The sequence below is a fragment of the Acromyrmex echinatior genome, chromosome 12 (assembly GCF_024713525.1).
Source record: "Acromyrmex echinatior isolate Ae372 chromosome 12, ASM2471352v2, whole genome shotgun sequence".
In the NCBI taxonomy this organism is placed as follows: Eukaryota; Metazoa; Arthropoda; class Insecta; order Hymenoptera; family Formicidae; genus Acromyrmex; species Acromyrmex echinatior.
In genome coordinates, this window is record NC_141863.1 from 3,273,104 (window position 1) to 3,295,134 (window position 22,031).

General features: G+C 29.8%; 3 protein-coding genes across 5 annotated transcripts; 1 reads left to right on the top strand and 2 right to left on the bottom strand.

The window, feature by feature from the left end:
* Positions 1-127: 127 nt before the first annotated feature.
* On the bottom strand, positions 128-10,828 carry NKAIN (sodium/potassium-transporting ATPase subunit beta-1-interacting protein). Of its 3 annotated transcripts, none has more exons than XM_011068965.2 (6): positions 10,426-10,828; positions 9,199-9,336; positions 8,929-9,009; positions 8,656-8,847; positions 8,253-8,313; positions 128-3,244 (listed from the first exon to the last, which is right to left on the bottom strand). In XM_011068965.2, exons 1-6 carry the CDS (start codon positions 10,477-10,479, stop codon positions 2,430-2,432), a joined length of 1,341 nt encoding a protein of 446 aa, XP_011067267.1. In that variant the 5' UTR covers positions 10,480-10,828; the 3' UTR covers positions 128-2,429. The 3 variants fall into 3 exon arrangements, with proteins under 3 accessions (XP_011067267.1, XP_011067268.1, XP_087267769.1); XM_011068966.2 differs by lacking the exon at positions 10,426-10,828 and adding an exon at positions 9,945-10,265; XM_087411643.1 differs by lacking the exon at positions 128-3,244 and adding an exon at positions 3,734-6,688 and having other exon boundaries at positions 10,426-10,825.
* On the top strand, positions 10,662-13,964 carry LOC105153852 (uncharacterized). Its single transcript, XM_011068968.2, has 4 exons — positions 10,662-10,764; positions 12,308-12,544; positions 12,710-12,843; positions 13,107-13,964. Exons 1-4 carry the CDS (start codon positions 10,662-10,664, stop codon positions 13,437-13,439), a joined length of 807 nt encoding a protein of 268 aa, XP_011067270.2. The 3' UTR covers positions 13,440-13,964.
* Positions 13,826-21,892, bottom strand: LOC105153853 (short-chain dehydrogenase/reductase family 16C member 6). The gene is made up of 7 exons (XM_011068969.2): positions 21,739-21,892; positions 16,493-16,681; positions 15,464-15,823; positions 14,992-15,106; positions 14,814-14,895; positions 14,610-14,711; positions 13,826-14,208 (listed from the first exon to the last, which is right to left on the bottom strand). Exons 2-7 carry the CDS (start codon positions 16,676-16,678, stop codon positions 14,136-14,138), a joined length of 918 nt encoding a protein of 305 aa, XP_011067271.2. The 5' UTR covers positions 16,679-16,681; positions 21,739-21,892; the 3' UTR covers positions 13,826-14,135.
* Positions 21,893-22,031: the final 139 nt, after the last annotated feature.

Below are 22,031 nucleotides of genomic sequence, written 5' to 3' on the forward strand. Positions count from 1 at the left end.
TAACATTGCTGCAAGTTTTTGTGCTGTATAAGAATAAATACAATATTTTCTATATAATATAATTTTAAACGATAGAACAGTGTAGAATGAAAAATTAATTACGGATTATTAAAATTGAAAAATAGAGTAATGAACACTTATCATTTATTGTCTTGCAATTGTTACATAATGATATAATATATTGTGTAATAACTGTAAATCTCGATTGTAATTTCTTATACTGAATAACTGTATGTAATCCAAACAATTAACTCTAAATTTCTATTATTTAAAACTGCATGATGCAATAAGTAATGCGAACTGCGACATACGAGAAGGCATCTTAATAAATCATAATGCACCGATATAATTGCGATATGCAATATAAATATGTTTTGCAATCGATAACATAGCTGTTCTGTAGAAGCTATTCTACTATACTTGTAAATATACTCATCTAATTCAAATGTTACACAATTAGAAAATTATGAGATTCTTATAAGTATAATCAGTATGAAGTAACTGACATTTTGTTTGATCCAACAAATCTCAGAATTAATTCTAAATTGTACAATAACCAGAACAGCTGAGGCAGTTTTAAAGTTAATAGATCTTACTTATATATTGATATTTAACACTTTGGTTTCTATCTCCTTTCTAATTCTTGGCGTACTTATAGATGAACTAACACTTATTGCATGAAAGACATAAACAATAAAAGAAATTATGTCTTTAGATGAAGAAAAGATCAAGAAAAATATTTTATACAATATAAATTTTTTTCAATTCACAGAAAATAAAAGTTTTAATCAATTTTTTGAGACTCACCATTTTTATGACATCGAATAATAAAAATAAGTTAAAATTTCACTACTAAAATGAAACTTTTTGGCACTTTGGGAAAGTCCAAATTTTAACAGAATCTCACAAAGAAGAGTATCTTGAGCAAAATGACTTATGAATTAAATAGGATTGATTTAGGCGCAATTTCAATTTGTTAGAGAATATATACGAATAACTATATTATTTCATAACATTATGAAATAGTGCACTGATATTGTATTACGTACGTGTAGTAGTGCACGCAGTATAATATTGTCATTATTATTTTATGAGTCACTATTTGTCATTCAATGCACACAGAGACGAATCGCATCAATTTTTATCTTCTAAGATAATGGATTTGGAAGACTGTCGCATAATCATATATGTTCAAATGTACATATAAGTAAGTTGTATAAATCCAAATATAAATAAGTTGTATAAATTGTAAAAAATTTTAATTTAAAAACAAATCTCAAAAAGGCAAATATCTTTTAATTTCGTATTGCCTTAAAGTATCCAAAATAGCATAAGCCGCTCTGATCGTACTTAAAAAAAAATTATTAATAAAATTACGTCATTGTATAGTGTTATCAATAATACGCTTTTGAAAGTGATAAGTGATTATACATCTATATTTACAAACGATGCGGTGAGCTTTTGATTTTATGCGCAGAACAAGAGGATCCTTAATTCTATAATATAAATAGGATGAAGATGATAAGTGTAAAATTCCTAAAAAAAAACCTTTTTAACAACAGAAAGAAAAATAAAAGAAAACATGTAAAAATTCTAATGCTATTATGATTTTGATCTGCTTTAAACTTCTTAAGTACATTAATTTCACACACGGTTAGATGATCACCTGAGAAGGCAATTTTCATTGTCTACTTTGAAAGTGACGTAAGTTTAATATATGTACATACATACATTGCAAGTCTGTGCAATTTAATGAAATTATCTAAAAGTTGACTTACGCCACTTTCAAGATAATTTCATATCATGTCAACTGAACGAATTTATCGTCAATCATCTATAGTCTATTAAATCGGCAATAAACGTATACCACTTGGTCTTTAAAATAATATTGCGAAACGACTGGAGAGAGTGAATAACAGCTCTTCAAGTCTTTAAGTAAAGTTATCTATAGATGTTACTTTGATAATACAACACGATGCAACACTAGTAGAGATCTATCGCATCAATCCATATTAAGTAAAGCTTTGAAGTCGGCGAAATCACAACGCTTGCTCCATTTTCTATCATTAGTTCATTGTCAAACAATCATTTTAACTATGATATAATTATTGAAATAGTTAAAACAGCTGTTTGAAATTATTACAACTTGAAATACGGACAATAAGAAAATAATACATTACTGCGATTTCTTTAAGTCTTCATATTTTCGCTTCTTGTTGAAGACGTCGCGACTAGCGCTATCAAAAATAGTGCCATTTTCATTCGCGAAGATGAACATTATCACTCATTCTATCTACGATTGATTTTCTCACTTACTGTATCTGATAAACAACAGACGATTGTATAAGGCCAATTTATCGTTTGCAATAAAATTATCTTGACATTGTCTTCAACGCAAGGCGTACACCTCAGATTACTCCAAGTCAGTATCAGATTACCGTATCTTGATAAGCGGGCGGTCCACTGAGGACAAACTGTCGCTGACTTTGTCTGACAACGTCAGTGCGATTAGGCACCTGTGGTGTCGCTCTAACGCCATGATAATTGCTATAGCTAGACCTAGCGCTGGCCGGCCGATTGCTGTACAATTCCTCCATGTCCTCGCCATTTAGGCTTTGCGTGCTGGTTTGCTGGAACGTAGGATTGCTTTGACCCTGCCACTGCATCGGGTTGAGCTCGCCAGGTGACGTCTGCCAATTGTCGGTGAGATTGCGGGTGGAGCTGGTGGTCGGATGCTGATGGTCCCAACCAGCGGGCGGGCTCTGACCAGCCGGGAAGCTAGGCGAAGCGTTCGAATAATTGTTGGAGGAGTCCTGGGTGGTTGGGGGCCATAGAATTGGCGATGATACTGCTATGTTCACCGCCTCCGACTGCCAGTTCCGATCAGCGTTCCGTTCACGGTCCCAACCAACTGCGATCCTGTCGTAGTTGAGCGTGCCCTGCGACAGCGAGCTGACATTCTGGTTCGTCAGGTTACCGATGCAGGGTGCGACCGTGTTCGCGTATAGACTCTCCTGGTGGTCCATAATGCGGTTCACCGGGTTCTTGCGGCGAGACTGGCGTACTGAGCTGCGCCGCGTGTTGGAACGTCGCGTGCTATCCCGTGAGATTACGGAACGTCGCTTCACCCGGCGCGGCGTCATCGGTTTCGGTGACACGCTGTCATCCTGCACCGGTGGTTCGGGTTGCGAATATTCGATGCTATATAGCGGCCGTGGCTGCTTCTTCTTTCGTTTAGTTCGTACTGTTAAGGAAACAGACAGAGAAAGAGGCAATCAGATTTTGCGGTCAATACAACTCTTTTTTTTTATCTGTCCGCTTATAATAATCGAATGATTGATGATCAAAAAGAGAAATGGAATTTATCATTTTGTTTAAGATAATCCATAACGGTGTTGTTTATTTCATAACTAAGTCGTATTATTTTATTTTCGTTTTATTGCAGTTAATTATATTTGCATTCTAAAACTGCGGTCTTTATATCCATATCTTTTCAGTAAATAATTGTAAATAATAATTAATTTTCTTTAATCAAAATAGTTTTCCTGTAAAAAATAGTAATTACTTTAAAATATCTCAACAATTTTTAAAAGATGCTAAATATTTAGAACCAAAAATGTAATAACAACTAAGAAATGTAGAAAAAAAGTACCCAAAAAACCGCACAGTAGGAAATTGTTAGAAAAGGAAAAGAAAGAAAAGTGAAGGGTTAATAAATAAAAAAGCAAGCGAATAGCGACGTTGCATATTTATTGTTCCCAACTGCGCCAAAGTAAATAACAGATACAGTGGTTAAATACAAAACTGATTATATGACGTACTTAAAAAAATATAAATATTCTGTACAAATTTGAGAGATGCTCGATAGAGACTGTACTTGATTAGAAATATTAAATCTGAAGTGACAAAAAAAACTTTATCATCTTACTTAACGTTTCTCTTCACTTGAATCTTTTTCAGACTCTAAATAAAAAGGAACACTAATGTTTCATATTTAATAAATAAATAGTTATTCAAATAGGCAATAATAATATTCCTTATCTAATAAATAAATTTTATTATCTAATTTTTTTATATAAGTTCTACGTAAAAATAAGTATATACAATATTACACATATAAATAACATGATCTTTATCTCTATCATTATGCTGTATAAATAAAATATTGTGTATTTCAAATCAAAGATAAACAGAATTACATATAACGCATTCGTTATATTCGATAAAATAAAATATTTAATTTATGTAAATATATAATGATTTGTTTTTCATATATAGAATTTAAGCTGCTTTAAAATCTATTTTTCATTTAGCAGTCTTTTTTTATGATTATTTACGGTATTTAGCTACGTACTATTTTTTACGTTAAAAGTCTAATATAATCCACTAAAAATATATTTTTCGTGATGTCACTTCAGATTTCTTATTAAATTATAATATAACGCAAAAAATCAGTCGTTCACATGTGAAACGTCACAAAATAGATAAGATTCTTTTATAACTATACTGCCAAAAAGAATATCTGAAATTTTATATGTAAAGAAATCTCAATTAAGTCCATACATAATAGAGAAATCTATACACTTAAGATACTTTCTATGAAAACGAGTACAAAGGCTTTCAGGTAATAAAATACTTGACTCTGCTAAATTGAAAATACGAAAAAGAAGAAACCACACCTACTACATGCACTATTAAACAAAGGAAAATCATAACATGCCGCTTCCCCGTTTAAGTTTTTTTTAAATATTCTACAATAAAAAAAAACTCTTCATAGCACTGGGTCAATGATCTACAACACTGAGCTGTAAAATAAACTAATTAAATGCAGTCTAATCGTTCCAAAGTACCAGCTTAAAATCCTTATTCATTCACACGTAGCGTACGACAGAGTCTGTATAATAGAAATGTATTAATCTCGACTTAAGAAGAATCTAGAAATAATATTACAGCAAAACATAATATAGCTTCCGTTAACTGTCAAAATTTCTCGCGTAAATTTAAAAAATTATAAAGCTATAGCTATTTCACACCTAGGTAATACGTTCCAGTCATGCTGTGTTTTGCCAATACTTTTCTCTACATAGTGTGCATTAAAATCTTCCAATGCATAATTTTCGAGGTATCGCTAATCAAACTCGTACATTTATAAAACGATAAATATTTAGCGTGATCTTAACACAGTTTCTATACATATCACAGTAAATATACCAAGACGTATCAATTTATGCGTAGAGCACGAACAGTAAGTGAATCATATACAAGATGACTCACGTTTAACTCCTCAACTCCATTCCTCTTTCTATACGAATAAATGTATCTAAATTAGTAATTTCTTCTCTAGCTTCTCACACTCTCCATTAATCTTACATGGAGATGATCGTTGGAGATAGTATTAATATCAACAAAATGAATTCTGTCTTGCACCATTACAGCACATTGATATTAATCTTAACGTAATTATTTATTTGTATGTATTAAGTGATGAAGAGAGCGGAGAATAATTATTCCGTATCATCCCACATATAAATATGCAACATTTATGAATTAGTAGGTAAGTCACACTGCGTTAATTGCTCGTAACAAACGAACAAACGCTATTGAACACACAGTTATAAATAAATAATCGACATTAGTCGATTATTTCGATGCAAGTACGAAGAAACATCATCAATAAATAGTATGTAGTAACACGTTATGTAACAACACACAACTCATAATTTAGATCAATGAAAATTGCCAAAGGAGAAGGCATCTAAGGGCTATAGTTACATTAATTGTTCTATCTATTTGGCAAGTATAGGAATTATAATATTACACGTACCGCACGAGTGGACGCCATACGCGGTAGTAGTATAGAAGTTTGTGTAAACTAACTTTCGTTACTCTTTTCGCTATAAGAGAGCAGAAGACAAGAGCTTGCACGGGCAATTTTATCTGCCACTCGTACTTAAAGAAAATGTCATCAATTTTAACACAAGTACTTTAAGCAATCGTGTATAAAAGCGGAAGATCCCGTTTCAGAAGTTACTCGCGTACAGGGACAATGGTCGACTGTCTCGTTTCGACTGAGACGACCTGTCGTGTTCGCTCGATGCTTGTTCAACCGCCAATTTCGGATCGGAGTAAAATGATCTTAGTGGTTGGTCGCGTACATGATCGACGAAGACACGGGGTTTGACGGGATTCCTGGTTTGCTTCGCCGCTACCTGGCGACACTTGATACGCGCGACCGGACTGTATCTCGATGAATGCAAATAGTAGAGCCTGTTTTTCTGAAATCGCAGCTTAGCGGCGCTGTCCAACGAATCAAATTCGTCGTATACGGGCGAGACGGGTCGCTGCAAATGGTCCACCGGGTTCAAGTAGTCGACCGAGTAATCTACGTTCTGAAAATCGCGGCTGGACGAACGACTGCTGTTACTACGAACCGTGTCGTTTTTAAAACCGACGACGTTGCTTTTGCCGTGCGCGGTACTACCGCCTAGCAGCTTCTCACCGCTGCGTTTTGGAAAGCTCGACTCGCGATAGGCAGATTGGTGAGAGCTAGCTGTGCTGGTCGGATAATTATTTTGAGCGGAATTTTTGAGGGAGTAGGCAGGTGGTGGAAGAGCCGAGTAGCTAACGTACATAGGATGCAACGGTGTGTGGCCTGCCAACCCAAAGTCATCACCTCCAACAAAGTCAACTGAAATATCATCGAAGAATCCATCACATTAGATGAAATCCATTGACGACGAATCGGAAATAAGCAATGCATTAACGAATTCATCGAAGAAGCGACGTAACAAGTAACGCCAAAGATGTCATTATGTTATAGTCAAATTTTTTTCCCTAACATTTCATGAAAAATAAATATATCTTTTCTTGAAATCTTCGGTTGTAACATTTAGTTCTACATGGCATAGTCTGCTTAATTTTGCTGTGTCTTTATAATTGTATTTGCAATATTCTTGGCTAAAGAAAGTAAAAATTATACTATATTGTATTAAGATACAACATCATTCCGTTCATGCGAAGATAAAAAAATTTGAATAATATATGGTAATAATAATAGTAATAATAATAATAATAACAACAATAATAATAATAGGTACAAATTACAAACTTCAAGATGCAAAAAGTTTTACATCACTACATATATATTCAAACTTAATTTACATTCTATAGCTTTATGATTATACTATGATAAAAAATTATTTACTCGTGCCAAAAAATAGACAAATATATATATGGCGTGCAATTTATGAACATGATTAAGCGGACTTACCAAAATGGAGGATCAAATCCACCAATGAAATCAACTGTAACCGACAACCCTCTTTTCAAGCAATAATAAATAATCGCGTGTACTTATACGTAAGTAAGAATTATCAAAGATAATCTTATCAAAAATTATCTGATTTCTTATCATTTAATTTTTTAAATGTATTCTTATTAGCGGTGATAAATTCCTGGACAGTTTTATGCAAATTTAGAGTGTACATTTTACTGTGCAATTAGGATGATATAATATGACAAACTATGTATAAAATAATAAAAATCTAGCGCTTATATAAGACTAACACAGCTTTTACGTTCTTCAAAATGTACTAAATTTACATTTTGTAAATAGATAATGATCTTATTTATACTCTTTATGATTATCTAATTAATGTTGGAATATTTAAATTAACAGTAATCATAAAAAACAAATTGTAAAAAATTATAAATAAAAGAGGCTTGTATATCATGACTTGTCACTTTCAATTTCTTTAAATACATATAGAATGATATTCAGCTTCCCAAAATTATCTTATCAAATATACTGTTCTAACAATAACCACAACCTCTGCTCAATTGCTTATCAAACCACAAGCCAGTAAAGTGTAAAGATCATTAATTCTTACTTCAAGCAAGTATTATATTATATATATCTTTTTTTTTTAATATTACAACTGAAATATACCTAATCACTAAAATCTTGAATACAAAATTTTTAAATATACTTGACTGCATTCTGATATACGAAAGAAGTTTCAAAAGTAAAGTGATACTTTCTGTCGTACAAACTTAAGCTTAACTACAATTCAACTTATATTAGTAAATCTTAATTCTGTTTGCAAAAGACAATGATAAAAAATCCAAACATAGAAAAATTTTTAGTAAAAGTATTTTTCTTTTGAAATTTCCTTTGTTAGAACAAAGGCTATAACTCATTTAAATCTGATATACATATATATATATATATATGCGATACTAAATATACTCACAGCTATCATCTTCCTCAAGAAACACTTTACTGAGACAAATTCCGCCAACAATGGCCATAAACTGTAAAATAGATAAACTTTGGAATTAATGGCTGCGTTCAGCAGAAAAAGCAGCTTTGTTGTAAAATTCTTTAATATGATTGGTCTTGCCCTTAGTTCCTCACTGGATCTAAATATATAAACCAATCAAACTGAAGAATTTTATAACAATTGCAAAGCTGTTTTCTCTGCTGAACGCAGTCATTGTATATGTAACAATATAAATATATATAATACAATAAAATCTACACAGTCATTATGATAATGTATTATGATAATGTATTATGATAATGTATTATGATAATGTATTATGATAATGTATTATGATAATATATTATGATAATGTAATTAACTCTTTACTTACACCTAGGATACATTGTGTCGCAGCGTGTAAAATTTCTATCACTTCGTAATCCAGCACGCAGTCTGTTACATTAGTAGGTCGTGCAGGTCGAAAAAGCTCTGGTTCTGTCACATCATAAACAGCTTTGCAACCTGGTCCATTTACATACCACCATGAAAAGCTACCAGTACCAAGATTAAGAATATCGCTATTCTGAAAAATAATATTACAATATTATGTCCATTATGTGCGTACACAATAATTCACATTGTATTTATACATAAGTCTACTTACTTTGTCTAGTATCCCCACATTGAGATAAAAGCATATGATAAATATATTCCATCCTAACCACAATGTATTCCATATACAATACTAAAACAAGAATCGTAATAGAAATAAATAATTCATTCTATTAATAATTAATAAAAATATGTAAAAAAAAGTCTTTGTATGTTTCGATTATAAACTGTTTTGTTATACTTTTACTTAACAGAATATAAATTATTCTTATCGAAATATTTATAAAAATCCTTTTTACTATATCTAAAAATAATTATTTACCGATATGATATATTTAGGTCTATACTGAAAGGCCCCAAAGAATCCTAGAATTACGAAGATAATGTTGAAAAAGTTGACCAATATCGGAGTCCACATAAATCCCAAAAAGTCAAAAACTTGACGTTCTATTATGGTAATCTGAAAACAAAAAGAAAATAGATTACATAAAAGCATCCAACAAAAGCGTGAAGTAATATGTGGCAACATTTTAATTTCTGTTAATTCCTTTTGTGAGCGTTCTTAAACTATGGCAATTGCCCTACGTTCTATATACTCTGTTAATTAATCATTCTGAGTCATAGCATTTAAAGGCGCAACACGAAATTATACGAAAGATTGTTTCAAAACTCTTAATTTACTAAACTTTTTTATGGACAGATTTATTTCAGAATATTGTTTTTTTTTTAATTAATAAAACTCAAAAATTGGTATGCAGTAGTCGACATTTTATAATATACGTTTTAAAATATAAAACATAATTCAAATGTCTGTTAATTAAAAAATTACATGTAAAAAGTACAAATATACGATATTAAAATTTATATGTTAAACTTAATAAATTTATTTTCTACATATTTTTAATTTATTAATTTATATATATATATATATATAGAATTTTATATTTTAAATTCGATATATAAACATATTAAAATTTGATATTATAACATTCCAACAGAGAAAGTCTTCTAACATTCCAAAAAAGAAATCTAAACGTTCATTAGTCTTTATTGCAATTACTTTCTTACACTTCTGACACAAAAAGCAAGTCACTCGTAGCATGGTAAAATACATTTAAAAAATGCATCTAAGTGCCAATTGATCCAATATTATAGGAGCTACGCGACTATCAAATGACATAATGAAATCGTAATATAAAAATCCCTTTTAGGGAAATTCCTCGAGATAAACCGCGTGACCCAAGTCGATACGATAAAACAATATCCGTGAATTGATAAGAAAAATGTGGTAACGGCTCTTCTTTGACTCTCCTAATGGACGCTGTTTAAGTGCGCGTCGCTCGCAGAATGACATGTGACTAATACTATCACAATCGAGGAATCCGGAAGAAGAAAAAAAAAGACATGTGACTCGATCTGTATCAGATAATCTGTATCACAATACGTATATAGGCACAAATACATATATATAGGAACAATTTATAGCCAGACGTTAAATCGACGGTCAAATCGAAAATTAGCGTACACATCCGGATTAATATGCACTCACTAATTGCAGGCTGCATATTGTCAGTAGAAAATGCCTTCTGCTGCAAATTCCCATGTCATTTGGCCGCGCTCCGCTCAACGAGCGATCTCGCGCGGTACGATCGGAGCAAATAATGACGGCACTCGCTCGTACTGCATCACTACTGCGGCACGTTTCGATGCACCATCGCCATCTTTTGCTTTTTCCCTGTTTGTTGCTCGACTGAAACACTTGTTTTACCCTCCCTACCGCGTGGTATGACGGTATCGCTGTGTGCGAACTGGTGCGAACCTACGACCGCAGCAAGTGGCATGCACCGTGCGCTCGTAGCTAGGCGTAGCCAGGCAACCGGAGCCTGGAGTACGCTCGTTTTGTCACGGTTGGTGAACGACTGCCACCACCGCGGCACGTGTAAGAAATTTACCTCCCCTCCCTCAACGTCGTGGCAGCTGAACAAAATAACGTGTTGCTTTGTCGAGGCCGAGCTAAGCATCTCTATTCGATTCTATTCGATTAGATGTAAATATTAAATATACAACATTCTTAAGAACAAAAAAGACTTGAGTTTCGATGCAGAAAATTAAAATAATCCAGTGCGAAAATTTTTATTTAAAAAAAAATAACAGTTATAAATTTGTAAGTGTAAGTCGAAATCGTGCTGTATGTATCGATACTTCTGCGATAATGCTGTAAGCAGGTCTGCCAAACTATAAATACGAATTTTCCCGCCATTGAGAAAGAAATGTGTCTAAAGTAAAACTAATGATATGATTGGATATAATTGACCCGAATACCTAAATATCCATTCACTAAAATGTTCTTGCACTCACTTAGTAATGTTTGAATATTCAAATACTTGTTTTATTTCAGGAAAATGAATATTCAAGTATAATTTGGTATTCATTAAGTAATAATTGATTCGAAATATCATTCAAGTATTATTAATTTTATAAAATATTATTATTCTCCGTATTTCTACATAAATACTTCAATAGAAATTTATTAATTATAATTAAATATCTAAATTATTTTTAAGAAAAAAAGAGCAGAAAATAGCTCTTCCTAATTCGCAATAATTAATTTGATTTAATTTTTTATATACTATTTGTTATTTTTGTCACACACGAACTTAAATATATTTAATTATAAAATTTATTAAAAATTGTATTTTTTAAATTTATTTATTTTCAATATATTTTTATATTTTATTTCTTTTCATTCTTTCTCTTTCCAAAACTTGATTAAAATTATTCGTTTGGGTACAGAAAGTTCCAGGAAATGTAATTGAACGAACAGATATATTCGATAATCGATAATCATAAATTGTTACGTTCAAGTTACAAAATGTCTAAAACATGTGTACACATTGTATCTAATTTATAATTTACTTTAAAAGAATTTGCATAATTATTATTTGTTATAACACAATGTAGAAATTGGTATAATACAAAAACTCGCGAATAATTAATAATTGTTATTTATGAGATCGCCTTATCTTTGAAGCCAAATTAAGCTTCTAACATTCTAACATCAAGATTATCAAAACTATTAAAAATTCTTTGTCTTCCATGTTTCTCGTGGTTTTACTTCAGCACACGTACCTTCAAAAACGGTAGGAACATACTTAAAATTATTAAAAGATTATAAAAAGATTATTTGCTTAACGTTAAATAATAGAAAAATTATTATAAAAACATAGTAATTATTTTTGTAATTACATGTAGAAGATACATTTCTGATAATCTTTATTTATTTTTCCGAAACAGAACTTGTTTCTCGATTTTGTACATATTATATTATGTAAATTTAATTAAAGACACCATGAATCTCTCTTTAATTTTTTCCCCAAAAAAAATTATATATAAAGAGTAATTATAAAATGGATTATAAAGGTAATTTTCAGAAGATTGCGATCACCGCCATACATTACTCGAGAATGAAAAAGGACAGAATCTCGAAGAAGCAAAATATTTTTTCGATCGAGGAGATTCCAAAATTGATAAATTTTCGAAAACTCAGACAAACAAACGTGATTCTGCATGGCAAATCTGCTGGGTTTCCAGCACAAAAATTTCAACGCGAACTACAAGAGCTATTTGCAGAAAGTGTGAAAGTAGACGATTCCAAGCATTTAAAAAAGGTAACTTATCAAACACCATGAGCATCATATTTAACAGTAAACATGGCTACTTGATTCCGAAATTTATTTTTATTATAAAAATATTTATATTTAAAAAAATCTGATTATTGCGCATTTAATGTTAAATTTGTGATCAATAATATGTATGCTTTGGATTCCTCAAAGATACGGCTCTATTAAGGTGTAACGAGGGCACGTTTCGCGTGCGGAAGATATATGGAGATGGGAATTGCATGTTTAGAGCGATCAGCTACATTTTGTGGCGAAACGAGGAAGAGCATCAATCACTCCGAGCTATGGTCAGTCATTGTAATTTAACTGTAAATATTATAATTAGATAAACATGGAATTTACATGTGAAATATCATAAATATTATAGATTGATTGCAATGAAGTTAAAAATAGAATCGTTTCGTGATGGGAGACAAAGGTTAATTAGTTAAAACGCGTAGATGCCATATATTGCTATCCTATAAATATTACTTTTTATGATGTCAACTTGATAATAACACAGGCGGTAATTGATATATGACATGTATAACAGCTATGGATCATTTGGTAGGTTGTGCAGCATATTAAGGACAATTGGCGCGAGTATGGTCCATTCGTGATAGCTGAATGGAATATTTCGGATTGCCAAGAGTACTACGATTACATGAATGTAGTAGGTACATTTGCCAGCGAGCTGGAATGCACGGTAGCCACAAAACTTCATCGCATGAATCTTTCGATTTATCGCGAACTTCCTGGCAGATATGAACTTAAGTTGGTCTTTCATAACCGCGTGAACATCAACTATGAAACCGCGAGACTCCTATTCACCGGATGTTCTGAAAGCGGTCATTACGATGTTCTGTTACCCGATTCAATGTCAAGCTTTTTTATGGGCCAATAAGTTAGACTTTGTGGCAATTAGTAAAAAAATGAATAAAAGTTAAAATAATTTTTAACGAGATCAAATAAGCAATAAAATTATAATATATATATATAAAAATTTACTTTACTAATTTTTGTAACAACTATGATATATTTTGCGTTTTGTAAAAGATATTGTATAATTTAAATGTATTGTATAATTGAAAAATATAAAAAATATACAATGAAGTGTGTAATAAATGTATATTAAATTTATTAAAATTATTAAGACGTAATTTTTCATTTGCGAACATAAAATTTAGTAATATCTTTGTAAGAGATAAATTTAATCAAATATGGTACTTAATTGATAATTAAATATTTTATATATTCGATGAGAAGGAAATAAAAAAAAAGATAAAGACAAATTTTTAAATTTTTATTAACAAAAAATCTATTTTCTTAAAAACTACGAGGATCGTCTTTAGCAATATAATAATGTACTAAGATAATACGTGACGATTTATAATTCTAATTTGACTCCGTGTGAATATTTGGAATGATTCTTCCCTTCACATAATTCGTGGGAAGGTACTTCTTACTACACAAATTTCAAACAGCTTTTAAAGGTTTTTACTGTCTACCTTGAGGAAATTTACTAACAGAAAATGCGAATTCCCACACTCGTGTTGGTGGCCGACTGGAATGTTTCATGCTTCATGAGCAAGAACAGGATTTAAAAGGAATAATCGCATCCCTGCGTGTGAAGCCATTGTGAAACCGTCGTTATTGCACTATAGATCACACAACTGAAATACAAGATCGCAAAAAGTCAATTAAAAATAATATATACTGTATCAAGAATTAAATTTAATTGCCAGAAAATCAAATCTGCAATCTATACGAATTGTGCAAAAATGTTGAGATTAGCAAAGTGAAAATAAATATATATGTAAATAATACAATAAAAAATTATATAAAAGAATATTATAACAGCTTACATAATTATGTTTAAAATAAAGATTTTTCCATTTTTTATTGCATATATGCTACAATATGTATAAAAAATTTATTATTTCTTCAAATTTCTTCAAATTTAATTTTGACTTGAAATATTCAAATATTCATAATGTTTAAAATAATATCTTATAAATCGATCTTAACAATTAATCTTGATTAATTTTTAATTAGTTATTGTTAACCTTTTTACCTTATATGATATATCATTTTCGAGCACCAATTAATGCTAATGCTGCATTGGCCTCTTCTGACTGCCTGCACAATCTCCTTAGCTATTGCTTGTTCTTCTTGTCTTGTCGAGTTATAATATAATATTAGTGATTTGAAATTAATTATTAGAGGAACAATGAGAAAATTCCTTTATTCTCTTTTTTTTCTTTTTGGGAAAACTCACCTGCATGCTATAGGTGAAATCGCGAGAAAGGTAAGATGGCTAGTATGATTGCTCAATTCCTGACTCAAACTTTCCATGAGACCTAAATGTAAATAAATCACGCGCTATTAACCGACATGACATTTATTGTTTACCGCACGCGATTTGAGGAATGGCTTTTATGATTGACTACACTCACCGGCGATTGCCGCCCTCGAGCTCAAATATACATCCTGGGTGGATGTAATTGGCGTAATTCCGACAATGTACGCTCTGTCGCGTTGTATCATAAATGGCAAAAATGCCAACATCGTCTGCAATAAAAAAAAAAAAAGAAGAAAAACTGTAGATCATAGTTTATAACAAACAAAGTCAAAGACATGTACAGAAATGTAGTTGATGATATGATCTTAGCAGGCAGACTAATAAAGGCAGATCTATAGTTAAAACAATGATAACACAAAATAGATGAGATCGAAAACTGAAAGTAGTAATTAGATGGATTAAAAAATAAAACGGATTACAAGACAAAAAGAATAGTTAAAGACTTACGCAGATATTAAAGATATGAAAAAACGCAATAATAAACTATAAAGATGAATATCAAAAGATGTATGTATGAATATCTTGTGACATGACAAGATTGCTTCAAGGACACAACTGACGCTTACCCAATAATGGCTCATGAGAGTAGTAGTGGCTGTATCAAAAATATCTTGATAAGATTGCCCGGCACAGGTCACTAGGATGTCGATGCCACCGACTTCATCCTCGACCTTCTTGGCGATCTCACGTATAGCATTACGATCCATCAGATTACATTCATATGCTGCCATTATGGGCCCTACATTCTCCTGCTTTTTTTCCCTATAGTTAGGTCCGATTCCCTTCATTTTATTGCACCGTGATTTTAACCTGGTAGTTATCTCTTTGACGGATCTAAAATCATTATCCACGCAGATCACAGAACATCCACCCCTCGCGAATTCCTCGGCCAGAGACTCGCCGAGGGTCGACGAGACACCGGCAATCTATTATAGAAAACATTTATCCATTAAGAAAGAATTATTCTATATTTTCAAGACTATTGAGTTTTAAATCAAATTTATATTTATATTTAATTCACAATAGAAAGAAGAAATGCAAAATTTTAAGATAACTACCCAGATAGCCAAGTCTGTAGAAAGCAGATTTTTTTTTAATGTCTGCTACACATTATGCCAACAAAATAATAACAGAATTAGATGTATATAAGACTGTTGACAGACTGCTAGAAAAAAATGTAAGAGAATCTGCAAGCATCAAATAATGTCGGCAGGACTCAGTTTCTGCCAACAATTTGCCTTCACATTATATCGACAGGCGATGTAACAGAATATAAACCTAATGCGGCCGCAGTTGATGGCAGACTGCCGTCATTTTCTATTCGAACCTGCTGACAGTCTGCTAGAAGACTGCAGACATTTTGCTATCTGGATATTTATTACATTTAATTGTATCACATGCAGAATTAATTTCTTCTAACTTTTCAATTCCAATTCAAATAATATTTATTACATTTTATAAATTATAAATATTGTGTAAACTAAATATTTAAATTGTTAACTTTAATTATGAAAACGTAATAATTGTATATAATATAATTTAATAAATTAATAAAATATATAATTTAAAATTAGTGAACAGAAAAATGTACATACTAAAACTACATCACCGCTCAAATCCCTTGGTGGCTTTGGCAGAACAGATTTTATGGCATTAAGAATGATTAAGAAACTAGAGATGATAGTGCCAATTATAAATTCGAAACTGAGATAAAACAAAAAATTAATCGAAAAGCCTGTCCTTGAATTTGTTACTGATTCGTCTTTAACTCGTAGCATCATCCACTGCAAAATAATTGTTAAACAGATTAATTATTTTAAACAGATTAATTATTTTATTATGATATTCAAATTTGATAAACTTATTTAAAATTTAAATACTATAACTACAAACTGTAAGTTAATTAATAATTAATTGATTTATTTGTTATGTTTTTATTTATTAAGTTATTAATTAGATTTTAAAAAATATATCTAATTATTATTGTATAATCATTATTATTAATTTTGAGAAATAATACAATTATAATTTGTTAATATATAATGTTACAATAATATTCATTAATCTTCAATAAACATGATTGAGTCATTCGTGTCTTATACATTTCTTTTCTTAAAAATGCTAGAAGCACCTGGTTAAATTATAGTCTCTATGTATTCTTCCTTTTTCAACTTAATTATTTTTAAATTTTTTTCTTTTTCTGCACCCATAAATATCTATATTGCTTGCAATTGGAAAGTATGATAAATTATACTTGCACTCTGTCGAAATCAATGCACTTTCATATAAGAAAGTATAATATCAACACGATTATGAGCAAGTAGTTATGTAATGTGCAAAGTTCTGTATGCCTACCACATGACGTATAATGAAGAATGTAACACTTTATAGACAAGCAAGCACCCCAAAAGATTTATGATCCTCGCATCGAGATGTGAAAGCAAACTAATTCTACAGCAACTAATTCTACAGAAATAAATCATGCCAGAGACTGTTGCAGAGATTCTCTACAAGTTGAAATATACCCTAAATAGGTCATTATTTAGGTCTACACCAGTTTTAATATATTGCATAATTAAAAGATTTTAATTGTATTTAATTAAATTATCGTTTTAGAATAGCAAAACATGTTTAATTCTTAAATAAAGTATTTCTTATCAATGCAACATTTTTTACGATACATAATTTTTATGTTAAATAATTTGTACTTTTTATTAAAACTTAAAATTCATTGCTATATAAATTTTTTATTACTCGTGATATAATTTTTGCATTTCATTAAGGAAAATATGTAGTTGACCGAATAACCCCCGGAAATTAATTTGCATTACTTAAGCCGTGAGATATACGTGATATACTTCTATTTCTGCTTTACTAGATACATCATGAACACGCTAAAATCAGTTGCAAAATATCACAAAACCGCTAAAGGTTTTGTCAGGTTAATCTTATTATATAAGATTAGTATATTAAATAACAGATTAATATTATATAACGTAACATTAACGTTTCTACTATGTAAAGAAGAAAATAAAACAGTTACAAATTGTGTGAATCAAACTGTGATAGAATGCGTTAAGAAATGTACCTGATATAAGTACTCAAAATTCATATATTTTAGCTACAATTAAAACATTAACTTTAGAAAAAAATATTTCCTTTTTCAGTATTTTACAATATAACCTTAATTATAATATAAATAAACCAGAATTATGTAAATATTTATTTAAAAAAACTTTATTAATTTTATCTTAAAAGAATAAAATAATAGTTTAAAATGTAATTCTTTTTATGTAATTAAATTATTTTATAATTATATACGCTTTTATTAGATTTTATAATTACGATTACAGTGTAAACAGAAGAACTTTAAGAAAAGTTATTAAATTTGTATAGAAATTTTCAAAAGTTATGTAAAGAGTTTTTAAAAAGTTTTCACCAAGAATAATATACAAAACTTTCTGACTGGATAAATGAAACATACTATTATACGAATGCTATGTATATATATCTATTATGAAAAAGAAGATTAAAAAAATGCTGAGTGATGTTTACAAGTTTTAATCATAAAGTTTGTTTTTTTTCTGTTTGAATAACATAAATCTTTGGTTGAGTCGTTTCGACATAATCTTGACAAAAAAACAAACATATCACTTTTGAAATATTAATTTTACGTTCAGCCTAAAATCACGAGTTAGTATAAAAACAATTTCGTAAAACAGCGGAGAAAGTGTGCTCGTATAAAATAACATAATTCAATACAATGTAATTTCAACATTAAGATTGTAAATTCGTGTAAGTGGACTGCTTTCTTCGCTGTATTACGAAATTGTTGATATAAGTACTCAAAATTCATATATTTTAGCTACAGTTAAAACATTAACTTTAGAAAAAAATATTTCCTTTTTCAGTCATTTTATAATATAACCTTCATTATAATATAAATAAATCAGAATTATGTAAATATTTATTTTAAAAAACTTTATTAATTTTATCTTAAAAGAATAAAATAATAGTTTAAAATGTAATTCTTTTTATGTAATTAAATTATTTTATAATTATACACGCTTTTATTAGATTTTATAACTACGGAAAAAAAAACAAACTTTATGATTTGTTAAACTTGTTAAACATCATAGCACTTTCAATCTTCTTTTTCACTTCGATAAAATAATTAGTACAATAGAAATTACAATATAAAGATATAAAGTAATAAAAAAATAAACATATGAAATAATTGAATTAAGATTTAAAGCCTGTAAACGTCAATGTACATATTGTCATATACATATATAGTACATTTCTCGAACGCAGTCTTAGATATATAAGCGCGAATAGCTTATTGGAAAAATATGAAAATATGAGGAAACACGCAGAACATAATAAAAGTGTACGTAAATGCACGCTGCATATGTTAACCAAATTCAACATTATAAATTTGGTGCGGTGTTTATAGAGCAAACTCTATCTTTCCTATTACGTAACAAATATTCTCTTTGAGTACATTATTTCCCACGAAGTAAGAGTAAGCAAAACCCAGCAGTGCCTGTATTCGCCGCAATCAGATATCTGTTACCTGTTATATAACGCTATTTATAAGAAAAACTACCGTTCGAGACATAAGCTTGAAATTCACTCTTGAATTGATATTTTATTGGAAATGATAAAATATTAATGCAATAAATCTTTTGTTTGTCATAATTAGTAACGCCATAATAAAAACTGTAATAGCGATAATGATAGAGAAATAACAATTATTAATGTGAAATAATGGTAATCCTCATCGCAAAGCACTCATAGAAAATTAAGATGAAAGTATAGATGAGATGTTAAAACTTAATTATTCTTAAAGGCACTAATTACGATATTATCATTTTACTGATTGAAGCTGAGTCAGAGGAAATTTAAATTTTTTCACGTTCTGCGTACAGATTGACAGGCGATCATATCTCATAATGAATTCAAGTAATTGTGCAAACCAAGGCTGCATTTATCTTCAAAATTTTTCTGTATATAAATACAAAGTATAAGTTTAATTAATCATTTTAAATTACGTTAAAATATAGGAAAATGAAAAAAATATATACTTAATTTTAATCGACTATTTGTGATTTCCAATATTATAATATTAATTATAAACTTTATCAAGTTTCTAATCAAATTTCCAAAACAAACTTATATATTTTCTTACGTAACATTTCGGCATAGACGTGAGCTTTCTAAAGATTTTCTTACCTTTAAGACAATAGCTCAAAATAAAGGTTGATTATCTATTGTGTAACTTTTTCATATTTATTCTTTTAATTTTATTTTTGATAAATCAAAAAATATTAATTGAATATCATCAAATGTTGCATCATATTTAATAGAAATCTAGGACAAAGACTAATAATAAAAACAGTTAGTCATCAATCCATTTCAATAACACAAAGAAATGCAGGTATCTAATGAATACTTCGTACTGGATCAATCGATTGCACATGATAGATCGACAAATTACAACTTACATCATTACATACGTAGGTTCGTTCTCGCCGCACTCTTAAAATTTGCAGGAATTATATTTTTATTTTGAATAGCTATTCTATGATTAGAATACCATATCTCGATAAAGTAGAGATTAATGATACAGGAACGTTCTAAATAATAGCGTATATTTTTTATTTGACCAGTTTGTTTACGTCATCACGTTGTCGACACATTACACATTAGAAACCACATGTTATTTGTAAAAGGCACTTGAACTTTTGTTGCCATTCATTTGAAGTACACATAGATATATAACATAAAACAGGATTAGTCACTTCTGTAAGTTTGGTACAGTTGCATGTATTTATAATATAAAAATATTATTAATTAATTTTGTTAAAAATATTTATATATTTTTTTATTACTTAAAAACTATTCAAATCATCTATTATTTAATAAAATCTACAGATAATCCATATCATGTTTTTATTTATTTTGAACGATTGTTTACTCGTTTAATCTTGTAATATGTCAAGACAAATAGGAGATATAGTGGATTAATAAACTTGATGTATCTATTTGTAAAATTCTTTTATCAATAAATTTTTCAGTTATTCTACATATCTGAATATTTTAATTAATTGTAAATAAAATATACATACGGTCTGTTTTCTGTGGCTGAATTAGTGTATACTTTTGGAACTTAAAATGAGATAAGTATATGTATAATATTTGTCAAAAAGAGTTCTAGTGCAGTCTCGTACAGCAACAGAAAACAGACCATGATCTCTTTTACACACACACACACACACACACACACACACACACACACACACACACACATTCTCTTTTATATATTATATAAATATAGAAAAAATTTAGAGCTAGACAAATTCTTTAAATTCAACAATGTTAAGCGGATATTCTTTTTCTCTTCATAAAATTTTAACTCAAATATATATTAATTATAAAAACATTTAAACAGTTCAAAGTTCTTAAATATTATATTAAATTTCTTAGTTTCAAAAATGTACTGTCAAAAATAATAAAAAATTAATGAAAAAATTAATGAAAAAAAAAATATTACATTAGCAGTATTAATCTAATCTGAAAATAATCTTATTAATTCAACAACAATACTAACAAGTAACATTTTATTAAAATTTGAGTAAATTTCATTAATATTATTGAATTAACAAGATTATTTTTAAACTGTTGTTGACTGATGTTACTAATAAAACTTTTTTTTTTGTGTAGATAAAATAAAATATATAATACTTTAAAGTTTCCATTCTTGGCATAAATACAAAAATTTTAAAATAAATTTTAGACTATAAATTTTATTATGAATGCAAATTGTCTCTTCACATACCTATTTTAACAGATTATCCAAATTTACACTATATATAATATAAGTGCGCATATATAGCACAAGGTAGCGGTCTTATAATCGCACAGAAGGAATAGAGCGAGAAACGTTACCGCGCGAGAGACGCGTAGATCACTGGATGACGTTAGATCAAGTCACTCAGCAGTTTTGTGAACGTAAGTGGGGGACGTAGAGAAACAATAATTCCGTGAATGTAACAACGTCAGCGGTCAGTCCGCTCGAATCGCTTGAACTTGACTGAACACTGGAACTGTACAACATACTGAGAATAGTCA

What these genes read in the sequence shown, in the direction of transcription:
- NKAIN (XM_011068965.2), bottom strand. Translation starts at nt 10,479, where the DNA reads ATGGGAATTTGCAGCAGAAGGCATTTTCTACTGACAATATGCAGCCTG. An exon ending in ATGTGGGGATACTAGACAAA is followed by an intron (nt 8,848 to 8,928) that starts GTAAGTAGACTT and finishes ATTATTTTTCAG; the next exon opens with AATAGCGATATTCTTAATCT. An exon ending in CGACACAATGTATCCTAGGT is followed by an intron (nt 8,314 to 8,655) that starts GTAAGTAAAGAG and finishes TCTATTTTACAG; the next exon opens with TTTATGGCCATTGTTGGCGG.
- LOC105153852 (XM_011068968.2), top strand. Translation starts at nt 10,662, where the DNA reads ATGACGGTATCGCTGTGTGCGAACTGGTGCGAACCTACGACCGCAGCA. An exon ending in CCAGGCAACCGGAGCCTGGA is followed by an intron (nt 10,765 to 12,307) that starts GTACGCTCGTTT and finishes GGTAATTTTCAG; the next exon opens with AAGATTGCGATCACCGCCAT. An exon ending in ATCAATCACTCCGAGCTATG is followed by an intron (nt 12,844 to 13,106) that starts GTCAGTCATTGT and finishes ATCATTTGGTAG; the next exon opens with GTTGTGCAGCATATTAAGGA.
- LOC105153853 (XM_011068969.2), bottom strand. Translation starts at nt 16,678, where the DNA reads ATGATGCTACGAGTTAAAGACGAATCAGTAACAAATTCAAGGACAGGC. An exon ending in CTCGAGGGCGGCAATCGCCG is followed by an intron (nt 14,896 to 14,991) that starts GTGAGTGTAGTC and finishes ATTTACATTTAG; the next exon opens with GTCTCATGGAAAGTTTGAGT. An exon ending in ATTTCACCTATAGCATGCAG is followed by an intron (nt 14,712 to 14,813) that starts GTGAGTTTTCCC and finishes TAACTCGACAAG; the next exon opens with ACAAGAAGAACAAGCAATAG.